Genomic DNA, 12,494 nt, shown 5'->3' on the forward strand with positions numbered 1-12,494 from the left:
AAAATGACCATGAAATGCCTTCCGCAGTTGACTTTTCACGTTTACAGATCATTTTGCTGTTCTCATAGGACCTATGTCATCCCTCTTTCTGATTAGGTGTTGGGGCTGTAATACAATACAAGTGATAGTAGAAAAAGCTTCAGTTGTAGTCATCTGGACTCAGTTTGAAAAATAGACGTTTCGACTCTCATCCAAGAGTCATTGTCAATGACGTTTCGACTCTCATCCAAGAGTCATTGTCAATGACAATGACTCTTGGATGAGAGTCGAAACGTCTATTTTTCAAACTGAGTCCAGATGACTACAACTGAAGCTTTTTCTACTATGGAACACGCCTGGACGAATGAGGGATTACACCGTCATAAATACAAGTGATGTATTACCAGCACTAAAATGAGGATGCACAACATCAGCCTACATAGCCTATATTTACATTCTCACTCTAAAAACCCCTGCAGTGTCATAGCAACATCCCCAGAGCATGGTCTGGCCCGAGTTTATTTAAAAGTACCGCTGTCAGCAAAGTAGACACCTTTGAGACAGGCAAAGCGATTGAGGGGTGTTTATCCTGTGCTTTGGACTCATCCCTCTGGGACAGAGGGGGCACCTGTCTGAACCTCATATTATATACCAACCCTATTTCATTTTCAACCTATAATTTAATACAGCAACTAAGGAGAAATGCAATGCCATTTTGTAGTTTTAGGCCCTGACTTGATTGTCTTAAGCGCAATTAGTTTTATTGCACCGAAGAAGGCGATACTGAGAAGTGGTAATTTACAACTCAATTGAGGAACAGATTATTACAGCAGAAGCCTGTTCGTGCACCACAAGGTTATGTTCTAATAGATTATCAATGCATACATTATTTCCTTTTACATTACTGAACTGGCAAGCCATCTGCTCCTCTATTCGTCTGTGTGAATGGAGGAGAGAGAGGAAATCAGGTCGAGGTATCCGAGGGAAACGACCAGGCGCTGCGCTCAGACAACTGACATCACCAAAGTCACCGTTGCGGAAAGCTCTGTGGATTTCCCATTTTCAGCATTTTGTCCTTTCCAGGTAGGTCGCTCCCCTGTTTGCTTAGATGTTTTAAATATGGGAGACACTTTTATTTTGAAGCACGTGCTGTATATTCATTTTTTTATTTACTTTTTTCTTCTTTGGAGGCAAAATCAGAGCTCTGCAGTTTTCTTGACAAGCATTATTAATTCAAATCCTGTCATTGCGCACGTGATTGTCATATCCCCAATGTCTTACATTCCCCAGGTCCATGATGAACCTGTCGGCGCGGATCCCGTTCTCATTGAGCTGTAACGTCAGCCCGAGTGACGCGCCTCAGCTGGACATCAGTGTGACAAAGACAGAACCACTCATTATCGCTGTCCCCATGACGCTCTTCTACAGTGTTGTCTTCTTCTGCGGGGTAAGAGGACATCGGGTCATATACGAACTGATTATTCCTGTGTGCTCAGTTATTCCAAGAGTTTGTGTCCACTGAACAATCAGACAGAATCACAATTCACTTATTTAGCGTTCAAACACCGCGTCAAAAGTGTAGGATTTAACTACAGAAATAAATCAATAGAGAAATAAAATAAAGATAAATAAAGTGTGAAAGCAGCATTAAAAAAGCACTCCGCATCACCTGTTGCGGCTTCGTTACTTTTCTTTTCTTGGACCACTTATCGACAAAAAGCACTTCATGTTTGTCCCCGTTTCAGATGCAATTTATCATCAAGTGTGTTTTTACTCGCCACAGTGAATGATACAAACCTGTCCAAATTGACTATGTTCTGAGCCAGGCTAAACATTTCCTCCTGTGATGTTCAGTGTGATGTTCACCATTAGTGATCCCTGCGCTGTGGACATAAAGGAACAGTTATTATGAGCTGGGTGTTGCCTGTTGCTTTTGTTGATTTCTTGTTGGTCTGAATCAAACAGGATCAGAAATCAAGCGTGACGTAGGTTGGCCATCTGGTGAACATTTTGTTCTTAACGCAAATGTTAAATGCAAATGTAAAAGAAATGAAACAGTCTGAGCTCAACAGGCTAGAAATGGGGGGAAATGATGGTCTATACGTCAAAAGCTACTGAATTTGATTAACATGCTGAGGTAGCAGTGAGCAATATGCCAAAAATGAAATTCAGTCACAATTTCAAGTTGATTTGTGTACATTATGTCGCTTTTACAGTCTTTACTAAACTAAACATTCTGCATGATGGAGGAGTGTGCAGGTCAAAGTGTTTGAGCACAGAAACACTGAATCACAATGTGACAAGCTCACCAAAATATCCAAATTGCATTGGGTGGTAATAACATGACAGGTCTTTTATTGTTGAGAATATGTGGGAGGGATGTGTATAAAGTAAAAAGCATGATTTACAATGCAAATGTGTAACCTTTTCGCAGGTCTTGTTTAACAGTGTGAGCATACTGACATTGCTCTTGGATGCACACATGAGAGTCAGCGCCATTCGCTTCTACCTCCTCAGCCTTGTTATATCAGGTACATTTATTAAAATGTTAATCAGCCAGTCCCAAAACACTCATCTCAAACACACATTTCATTCTTGAACACCTGTATCGCTGGCTCATCGTCTGGCTTGATTGTTTTGTTCCTTTGCCAACAAGGCTATTGAATACCATGGCAGTTTTTGTAAAAAAAAATGTTTGAATTTTAATCGAATGCTACGTTGATATTAAAAAGTCTAATGACACAACATGATTTGGCCACAGCTGGTCTTCTAAGCTCTCAACAGACAATTATAAACAGAGATCGCATTTTTTTTTTTAAACCACACAAATACATTTTTAAGAAAAAACTCATTATTACAGGAATTAGTAATTTACTGGTACATTTGTCATTGTAAGAATTTTCTAAAACCGTTTAGTTTACTACAACGCAAGATCAATCGCGAACGAATTGACATCACAATTTAAATTGGACACTTTTGGGAAATTGCAAAGGCTGGAATTATTTAAGCACAATCATGTTCTTTAATAACATTCAAATATCCTGTCTTATTCTGCAAAAACCCTAACCCTGAAATAAAAATGTGTTTGTTTTGATTATTTATTAATATGTGTCAATCCTCCAAAGTAAATTATATTGTCCCAAAGTGCGGAAATGTCAGTTAAATTAAATGTGAACCTGGAATAGAATATTTATTTATTAAAACATGAATCCCAAATCTAATGGCAAATCTTGTTCCTAAATCCTTCAGCCCTAACCACTTCTTCTTAAAGCAGCAGAGTCGACATGGATGAAACCAATAATGTGAATTGACTTGTTCACTCACATCCATAACAGGCAATTATTTTCTTCTTGTCCATAGATTTCTGCTGACAGTTACAATAAACACCACCATTCCTCAAAAACATGGGCTGGAAGTTGGAACTGTTTAATATTGACTTTTCTTGATCTAACAGACTTTCAATGGAAACGGTCAAACGCCTGTAGAAGGTGCATTATGGAACATTTATCAAGCACACATGATGCAAAAGTTAAACGCAAGAAGGTAGAATTCAGAAATTTCCTGAGCCTCTTCGACAACCACCAATTCCTCACTTTCACGCCACATTCACAAATAGACAAGGTGGGAAAGTGTCTTGCCTTCAGCCTTCAGATTATTGGACCACCAAGCCACTGTCTCCATGTTACATTCTATTGTTTTTCCTCATGGCACAATCTTGATTTATGGTAACTGTTTTCCATAACACCTTTATTATCGATACTACTAGAAACATCTCTGTTTGAACTACAGCGGAGCTCATCAAATTGATTTTGCAGCAAGCACTCAGATGTAATCTCTCTTATCTGAGAGCGAGACGGTTCGCTGCGTTCTTCACCTTCACTGTACAACCACCGTCACCACACAGATAAAAGTGTTGGAACAAACGCAAATTATTTACACATGAAGCCTTTTCCAGAATGTTACAGAATAAGACGTTCACATGGTGCAGCTAGAAAAGTAATGAAAATGTGCTCTTATTTTTTTTATTAATATGATAATATGATTCATTTAATATATGCAGCCTAATGTGCTGTGTGTATGGCACATGCCCTAAAGGGCTAAACTGATTTTAATTGTGCTCACCGGTTTGTGTTGATCTTAGCCACTACTTTAAATGACTTTTGAATGTTGTAAAGGTGGAGGCCTTCCTCACAGAAGTTGGCACTCTTCCACTGTATGCAGAAAGTTGTTTTTTCTCACAGGAACTTCTCCATCACCCCAGCTGATGGCTCTGTTGGTTCACGATGCAGTGGTCCCATATTTAATGTATCCTTTAGAGGTGGTGGAACCAGCCCATTGAAAGGCTTTAGTACAAAATCTTCAAAGCGTTTTTAAAAAGCCCCTGTATTGGCTTTAAGATCCTTGCACCTGTCCTGAGACCAGCTTGTTGTACAACAGTTACATGGGAAAAGATCAATGCAAAAACATCATAGCTTCATCAGTCAGAAAGCTTATTTTATTAACATTTAAAATATTCGTAATCAATTCTACAAGATGATATTTTGACATGTTTTTGAAAGAAAGTGTATAATCCAACAACACATCCAAATATTTAAATGATATTAGTGTCTGTAAGTAATTGTGTACTGTTTATTAATATAAACACAAGTCAATGGACGCAAGTTAATGGACTCACAAGTCACAACAAATTCAAGTCTATAGGTGCTGATTTCAATCCCTTCCCCAATTTACTCCATTCAAGTGTTTATTCATCAACCAAATGACTGCTGTGACTGAGCAAGACTCCGCTGCTTCCCTACAGTTTCAATGTACTTAGCAGGTGTTGTGATTAAACCGCTTGGATGTGCTTTTGATGAGTTTGTCTTGACTTACAGACATTCTGCAGCTGATGACCATACCGGTCACTCTGTATCGATACTACTGGGAGAGCTACCCATGGCGTCTGGGCCAAACTGTGTGTAAAGTCTACTTCATGGTCCGGCAGGTGTACTGTGCCACCACCAGTTGGGTAATCATGACCTTCACCACAGAGCGCTACGCAGCCATTTGCCACACAATGTGGTCAGTCTCCAGTTTGAAGGTATCTTTGATTCTCATTTGTGCGAAATATTATGCAGATAGTTAAAGGAACGCCAGAGATTGTTTTTATGTCATCATTGTTCTTCATTTGTAAATGGATAATTTTGATGGAAGGATTTAAAGCAAAATAACATAGCTCAAGTTTGCCTGCAGCATGCTAAGGAGCAATTATAAAACTTGCACACGCTTTTGTAGAAGGTAAAAGCAAACTAATGAACTAATGAAACTAATGAAAGCTGTCATGTATTGTTGTTCCACAGAGGTCTCGAGTGCCCTGCCTCATGGTAGTTTGGATCATCTCACTAGTGTCTGCGATCCCATTTGCTCTGGTGTACGATGAGGCCCGTGTCTGTATCCTGGACTACACAGCAGCCAGATATGAAGATGCCTTCCATGTCTCCACCATGTGTGAGATGACCGAGCCGGACCCTGCATACATCTATAAGGGGGCTCTCATTCTGAGAGCGGCTTTGTTTTTCCTGGTGAGTACAGACACGGAATACACAACATTATGGAGTTGATTCATTTGGCTTACCATGGTGGTCATGAGAATCCCAAAGCTAACGGCCGTGCGATTCCCTCATTTGAATCAGTGCCGAATTTGTGTCAAAATTAAAACTGCGTATCTGTGCATACCATTTATCTTTAAAGTGTATTTTTAAGTTAAATATGAACTCAACATTCACAAAAACACAAGATTTCACTGTTAATAAACCTGAGCCAAAAGATCAGTGCAGGGAAACACAGATGCCAACTGATTTTTGTGTAATATTGAATGTGTGAACGAGAATGATTCACTCAAATTCTGCAAATACTCAAATTGGGGAATGACAGGGTTACTTTTGCATAACGCAGAAGTTGTCCGGCAGTTAATTCACTGTTCTATATTTGCTCTGTGGCCATCACCGTAGCAACGGGGAAGCAAATGCTCCACTGCTATGAATGTAAAATGGAGGCTTTTTAAGATTCATAGGTGAAGAATTTCTGTTTGCGGCCCAGGTTTAAGCGTATAAAGCTGTGGAGCCATGCGTTTTATAGTTTTAATGCACTCCTCTGTGCTAAGACTCCACGTTGTGCATTAAACCTACTTAACGCTTGGCTCCTCGTTGTACTTACTGAACTTATTTAGGCCATAGGCTGTAACTCAGAATGTGGCTAGAAAATTAATTTCTCCCCAGAACACTAGAACTACTTTTCAAAAGTGGTTTTCTAATCTCAAATATATACTTGAGCTGGGGGGAAAAGTTCTCCGCATGATTTCACCCAGTAAATAGGTGCCGAAGTTGCCAGTTTACCCAAATATGTGACAAATTGGGGTGTACACCCATCTTCATACCTTCTTATTTTTTTAATTCTTTGATTGATTACATCAGAAATTCTGATTCTCAGAGACATAACTACTTTCTTGTAGGTTGTAAAGTGGTGAGACTCTGGGTGCTTTAGTTTATATGCAAACGTAATTAAAAAAAAAACAGTTTTAACAATTCTGCATGTTATCATTACGCACTTGAAAACTCTTACTCCACATTTAGTATTCAACTGAATGCATCAACAATTACAAATTCTATATTTTTGATTCATACTACACTATAAAAACATAATCTAAAAGTACTATTTTAACACTTTCAACACCAGCTGCCCATTTGAAGAAAGTAAACATAGGCTATTGATAAAAGTTAATTGCTGAAACAAGCAAGTATTGTTGTTAGATTTTTATTCTATAGAACGGATATCATTTTATGCAATGTATTTACAATATAAACAAATAATTACAATCATAATAGCAGCATTTACATCGTGATAAACAGGCTAATTAACAGTGTATCTTTCGATCTAGTATAAGGCAAACTTTCTGCAGAATAGTATATACATATAAACAGAGGATATAAGTATGATTGATATCAAAATGTGTAAGTACAACATTAATATGAGGCTACCCCAAATAAATTGTCTGTTTGCTGTAACCTGACCCAACATTTTTTCAAGTGGGTCGGTCGGTAGGTAAATTTTTATTTTTTTAACTTTGAAGGCAAAAAAAAAAAAAGATTCAAATTTTGCCTCGGAGTGACCGCCAGGGGTCAGGTTTCAACAGTCAATGATGGAAAATGTCACTATCATCCCAATCGGGAGACTAAATCTCCAGATTTTAAGATATTTCAATCGACCTTTTGTACGTCGTTATCCTTTATTTTGGTAGCGAAGGCGAGCGGGGGAACATGCAGGCGCCGCCATCTTTGTTGTGATGTCGCTGCTGGGCGTGTTTCAATCCCAGAATGCAATGCGCGAGGCAAATTTAAATCAAGCCACACCCGGCCACACCTTGATACAGAGCAACATGTAAGGTGGCCAGGCCAGTGGCGCTGACAGAGAGAAGTCAACAAATTTAATGCAAAATAGGTTTTTACATGAATTATCTGATACTGTCGCACGTGGAGTGTCGCAAATGAGAACGCAAATGCGTTGCGCTTTACGTTGTATGTCCTCAGGGACAAAAGATAACCTAATTAGTGCTCGATAAACAAGTAACAATGAACATTAGGAAATACCGGGTCGGTGAGTCGGCGAATTATTTGAGAAATAAAATAATTTAACGTTGTTTTAACGAAATGCTGATAATCATGTTTGAGTCGGCTGGTTTTATAACGGGTCGGTCGGGTTACGGCAAACAGACATATTATTTTGCTCAGCCTGAGGCTCAGTTGTTGCTTCAGTAATCTAAATCACTTTTATCTGATTCAGAGTCTGGCATTTCGTCAATGTTTTCCGGGGACTGGAGGGATAATTCATCAGGTGTAGTATCCACATCCACGAAGGTGCACAGATATGTTGCTTAAGTGATCTCCTGAATAGCTGCTTGATAGTTGGCTCGTAAGCTGTGCTGGTAGAGGGCTAATAAGTTGTACCGTGCTTCATTTACACTCGACACCTCTTGCTGACCATACAAATGACAAACAAACCTTTACAATTCAGAATTATTTTCTAAATCAAAGCTTTGATCTAGTCTGATAAAAGCATCACAGAATCTCTCTTCCCTTGTCAATATTTCCAAAGCTCTTTTTTTACCCTTGCCAAAGAAAGCACTAACTGAGTCACAGCCTGTAAACGCATGATGCCCAATTAATGCTTCACTCATCTTTGCACCTAGAATAGAAGTCCATCCATCCATCTTCTACCGCTTTCTCCGGGGCCGGGTCGCGGGGGCAGCAGTCTAAGCAGGGACTCCCAAACTTCCTACTCCCCAGACACTTCCTCCGGGGGGATCCGGAGGCGTTCCCAGGCCAGCCGAGAGACATAGTCCCTCCAGCGTGTCCTGGGTCTTCCCCGGGGCCTCTTCCCGGTGGGACATACCCGGAACACCTCCCCAGAGAGAAGCCCAGGAGGCATCCGGAACAAATGCCCGAGCCACCTCAGCTGGCTCCTCTCGACGTGGAGGAGCAGCGGCTCTACTCCGAGCTCCCCCCGTGTGGCCGAGCTCCTCACCCTATCTCTAATGGAGCGCCCAGCCACACGGTGGAGGAAACTCATTTTGACCGCTTGTATCCGCGATCTTGTCCTTTCAGTCACTACCCAAAGCTCATGACCATAGGTGAGGGCAGGAACGTAGATTGACCGGTAAATCGAGAGCTTTGCCTTTCGACTCAGCTCCTTCTTTACCACAACAGTGCATGCAGCGACTGCATCACTGCAGCCGCTGCACTGATCCGCCTGTCGATCTCACGCTCCATCCTTCCCTCACTCGTGAACAAGACCCCGAGATACTTGAACTCCTCCACTTGGGGCAAGGACTCCCCACCCACCTGAAGAGGGCAAGCCACCTTTTTCCGGTTGAGAACCATGGCCTCGGATTTGGAGGTACTGATTCTCATCCCAGCCGCTTCACACTCGGCAGCAAACCGTCCCAGTGCATGTTGCAGGTCCGGGAATTTATGGAGCCATCAGGACAACATCGTCTGCAAACAGCAGAGATGAGATCCTGTGGTCCCCAAACCGGACACCCTCCGACCCCTGACTGCGCCTAGAAATTCTGTCCATAAAAACTATGAACAGAACCGGTGACAAAGCAGGACACCCGAGGGACACGGTCGAAAGCCTTCTCCAGATCCACAAAGCACATGTGGACTGGTTGGGCAAACTCCCATGAACCCTCGAGCACCCGATGGAGGGTATAGAGCTGGTCCAGTGTTCCACGACCGGGACGAAAACCACTCTGCTCCTCCTGAATCCGAGGTTTGACTATCGGTCGCATTCTCCTCTCCAGTACCTTAGAATAGACCTTACGCGGGAGGCTGAGGAGTGTGATCCCTCTGTCGTTGGAACACACCCTCTGGTCCCCCTTCTTGAACAGCGGGACCACCACCCCGGTCCACCAGCCCAGAGGCACTGTCCCCGACCGCCACGTGATGTTGCAGAGACGTGTCAACCAAGACAGTCCTACAACATCCAGATACTTTAGGTACTCAGGGCGGATCTCATCCACCCCCGGAGCCCTGCCACCGAGGAGTTTGCGAACAACCTCAGTGACTTCAGCTTGGGTGATGGACGAGCCAGCCTCTGAGTCCTCAGTCTCCGCTTCCTCTTCGGAATACGTGACGGTGGGATTAAGGAGATCCTCAAAGAATTCACCGTCAGACGACATCCCCAGTCGATGTCAGCAGGTCTCCACCCGCACCGTAAACGGTGTTTGGTGAAGCACTGCTTCCCCCTCCTGAGGCACCGGACGGTTTGCCAGAATTTCTTTGGGGCCGACCGATAGTCCTCCTCCATGGCCTAGAATAGAAGTAACTCTGCCAATATCAATCATGCGGGTATGTTGTTGGGAACCAGTTAGGAAGAACAGATTTAAGTCAGTGGGCAAGCTTGAGTTCAGTGAGATGGCGATGACTGCAACATCTGTATCAGGACTTCTGATGATCACAGAGCTAAACACTTCAGCAGCATGTTTAGCATGAAGTAAGACTCTGTAAGTGTCTGCTTCCTTGTGGTCACATAAAGTCAGCTCTGGTACAACTGACACATGTACTTGTCCACCGATACACCTCAAGAGATGACAATCCTTTCCATGAGTAACAAAGGTGTCTTGTTTCAGTGAGCTAAGATCAGCATCCTTCCATACAGAGAACAAAAACTCTGCAAGGGCTTCTTTGTTGTCGCCATCTGAAAGGAATTTATTCCACTGTTTTGGAGTTTTCTGTTCTTTACTGTATATGCTTATCTTTTGGGTCCCAGAAGAACTTCGGCGTAATCTTTCAATATTTTTGATGTTTATTTCAGGGTACCTGTCAGTCACAAAGTCCACTCGATCGCAGCTATACCTATAAGCAAGGCTAATGACTACCTGGAGTATTCTATCAGCAATCTCACCAAATGTACCTGGAACAGAGCCAAGAGAATGCAAAACAGCCATACCATCAATCATAAGAGCTGCCTTATCAGGCTTTCCATTGAACAGACAGTCACTGACCCTTTCTTCTATGACACCCAAGAGAGCTGCCTTGTTAGTCTTGGCAAGTTGAGTGCCATCATTCGCATCCAGAGGATATGACACTGGCCCAAGGGAATAGGACAGAATCTCATGCAAATCTAACCTGCTGCTTTGACCAATTATGAGAAGCCTGGCAAATATGTTGCGATCACTTTTCACATCAGAATCTTTGGTAGACCTTTTGGATGGCTTTTTCATGGTCTTTGAAAGTCTTCATCTTCATCTTCGTAAGCGGCCTGAATACATCATGTTTGTTGGTCACCAAACGCTCTGAGATATACTGATCAGCAGCCATTTCTGAAGAAAAAAAACTGGTGCGATGCGAGTGGAGAACTTTTGGTCATGAGCTAATATTACAATGATAATTTTATATTTGAAGTCATTTTTTAGTTCTTTGACAGGTGTAGCGAACTTGGACGATACAGGCTACAGCCTATGGCCTAATTGTCTGTGCAGGTCCCATTGGTATCCATCAGTATTCTTTACCTGCTCATCTTACTGTACCTCAAGAAGAATAGTCGCCAACGAAGAAACATGGGCCTAACACGTCCCAACCCAGAAGAGAGGAGAGATGTCCAGTGCCATCAGAACGGAAAGTTACTGCTGAATGAAAGAAGAGCTCTAAAACTTATGGGTGAGTATAGTGAAAGGGAGACAAGGGCTTTGCAATGTGGTAAAATCGTGTGGATAAATCATCTGAAAATTGATTTAATTCAAGAAAAATTATTATGTTCTCAACCAACCGAGGTCTTCATCTAAAGAATTAAATGTAAAAAAACTGCCGTTATGTGATATAATATAACATTTTTTTTGCTGTAGGTGCTGTGCTGGTGGCCTTCTTTGTGTGTAACTTCCCGGACATTGCTTCGTCCCTGATGCAGGTCTACGTGGTTGTGTGGTCTGACACGGTCCACACGGTTTACACCATCCTAAAGTCGTACCTGTCTTTGCCTCTGTGGTACATCAACGGGGCTCTGGACCCTCTACTCTTCTGCATGTCCTCTCACACTTTCCGTCGAGCGTGTTGGAGAACTCTGAAGCGGCTCCAACCTGACTGTTTCCAGAAATACAACAGCAGGTCCTGTCTGAGGCAGAGCAGCACCAGAGAGGAGGGCAGCACATCGGCCAGAGAAAATAGAGGTTCACAACGGTCACCCTGCAAACCAAAGACCTCCAAATCTGACAAACAAACCCAAGAAAGCTTTGTCAATGTCTATCAATTCTGACTATGAGGTCTATCGCACATGAGACACCTCTGAAAAGAAGGCAAATAATACTTTACACAGAAGATTGAATACTGTACATTCATTTTTGTTATTGTGTTGTGATTGTATAGGTTGTGTTCACATTCTAGACTTAGATGTCAGAATCTCAGATGGTGGGAAAGGGCCTATAACTCGATGGGAGATTTACTGTTTTGGAAAGAAATCTCCAGAATAGAAATCCACAAATATCCGCATGAATCAAAGTTTTAAAAAAATGTATAAGATTTCTTTGGCCCGTAGGCTTTACTGGACGGTAAAGGTCAGTGTGAAATGGGGACGAAAGAGAAGGGAGGTCATGCAGCAAACCATCGGGGCTGGGCCCCGAACCCACAACACTGCACCCAGAGCACACGTGCGCCTCGTCCCAACCACTCGACCAATGGGCAGCACGACTTAAAGTAATTTCAACTGGCAACATTCACATCCCTGGAGTTCAATAATGGCACCACTTTCTGAAAAAAAAAAAAAACAACTTTGTTAATCTATGAGGACAGGGAAGATGTTTAACTTTCGGCCAGTTCTTGTTTCATGTGGATAGGCCAAGTCATTATAGAGATATTAACCATAAACCATCGAGCTCAATGCTTTTAGGGTAGGAATTTGAAATATTCTAAAGTTCGTCTGAGGTGATTAAACGCCTATGATTTCTGCATTTTCTTTCCTTTGCATTGTTGGCTTTGTTAGCAAAT

At 42.1% G+C, this 12,494-nt stretch overlaps 1 protein-coding gene across 1 annotated transcript; it reads left to right on the top strand.

The window, feature by feature from the left end:
* The first annotated feature begins 1,276 nt into the window (after positions 1–1,276).
* On the top strand, positions 1,277–11,770 carry LOC140351692 (pyrokinin-1 receptor-like). Its single transcript, XM_072437647.1, has 6 exons — positions 1,277–1,426; positions 2,414–2,510; positions 4,854–5,059; positions 5,319–5,540; positions 10,997–11,174; positions 11,360–11,770. The coding sequence occupies exons 1-6, from the start codon at positions 1,277–1,279 to the stop codon at positions 11,764–11,766; spliced, it is 1,260 nt and encodes a 419-aa protein (XP_072293748.1). The 3' UTR covers positions 11,767–11,770.
* Positions 11,771–12,494: the final 724 nt, after the last annotated feature.

The sequence above is a fragment of the Eucyclogobius newberryi genome, unplaced genomic scaffold (genome assembly GCF_026437365.1).
Source record: "Eucyclogobius newberryi isolate DKJ021-1_F unplaced genomic scaffold, fEucNew1.0.hap1 SCAF_8, whole genome shotgun sequence".
Taxonomy (NCBI): Eukaryota; Metazoa; Chordata; class Actinopteri; order Gobiiformes; family Gobiidae; genus Eucyclogobius; species Eucyclogobius newberryi.

Bases quoted from the DNA above. Each gene is read 5' to 3' on its own strand.
- LOC140351692 (XM_072437647.1), top strand. From the start codon at position 1,277: ATGAACCTGTCGGCGCGGATCCCGTTCTCATTGAGCTGTAACGTCAGC. The intron at 2,511-4,853 runs GTACATTTATTA...CTTGACTTACAG, and splicing joins CCTCAGCCTTGTTATATCAG to ACATTCTGCAGCTGATGACC. The intron at 5,060-5,318 runs GTATCTTTGATT...GTTGTTCCACAG, and splicing joins GGTCAGTCTCCAGTTTGAAG to AGGTCTCGAGTGCCCTGCCT.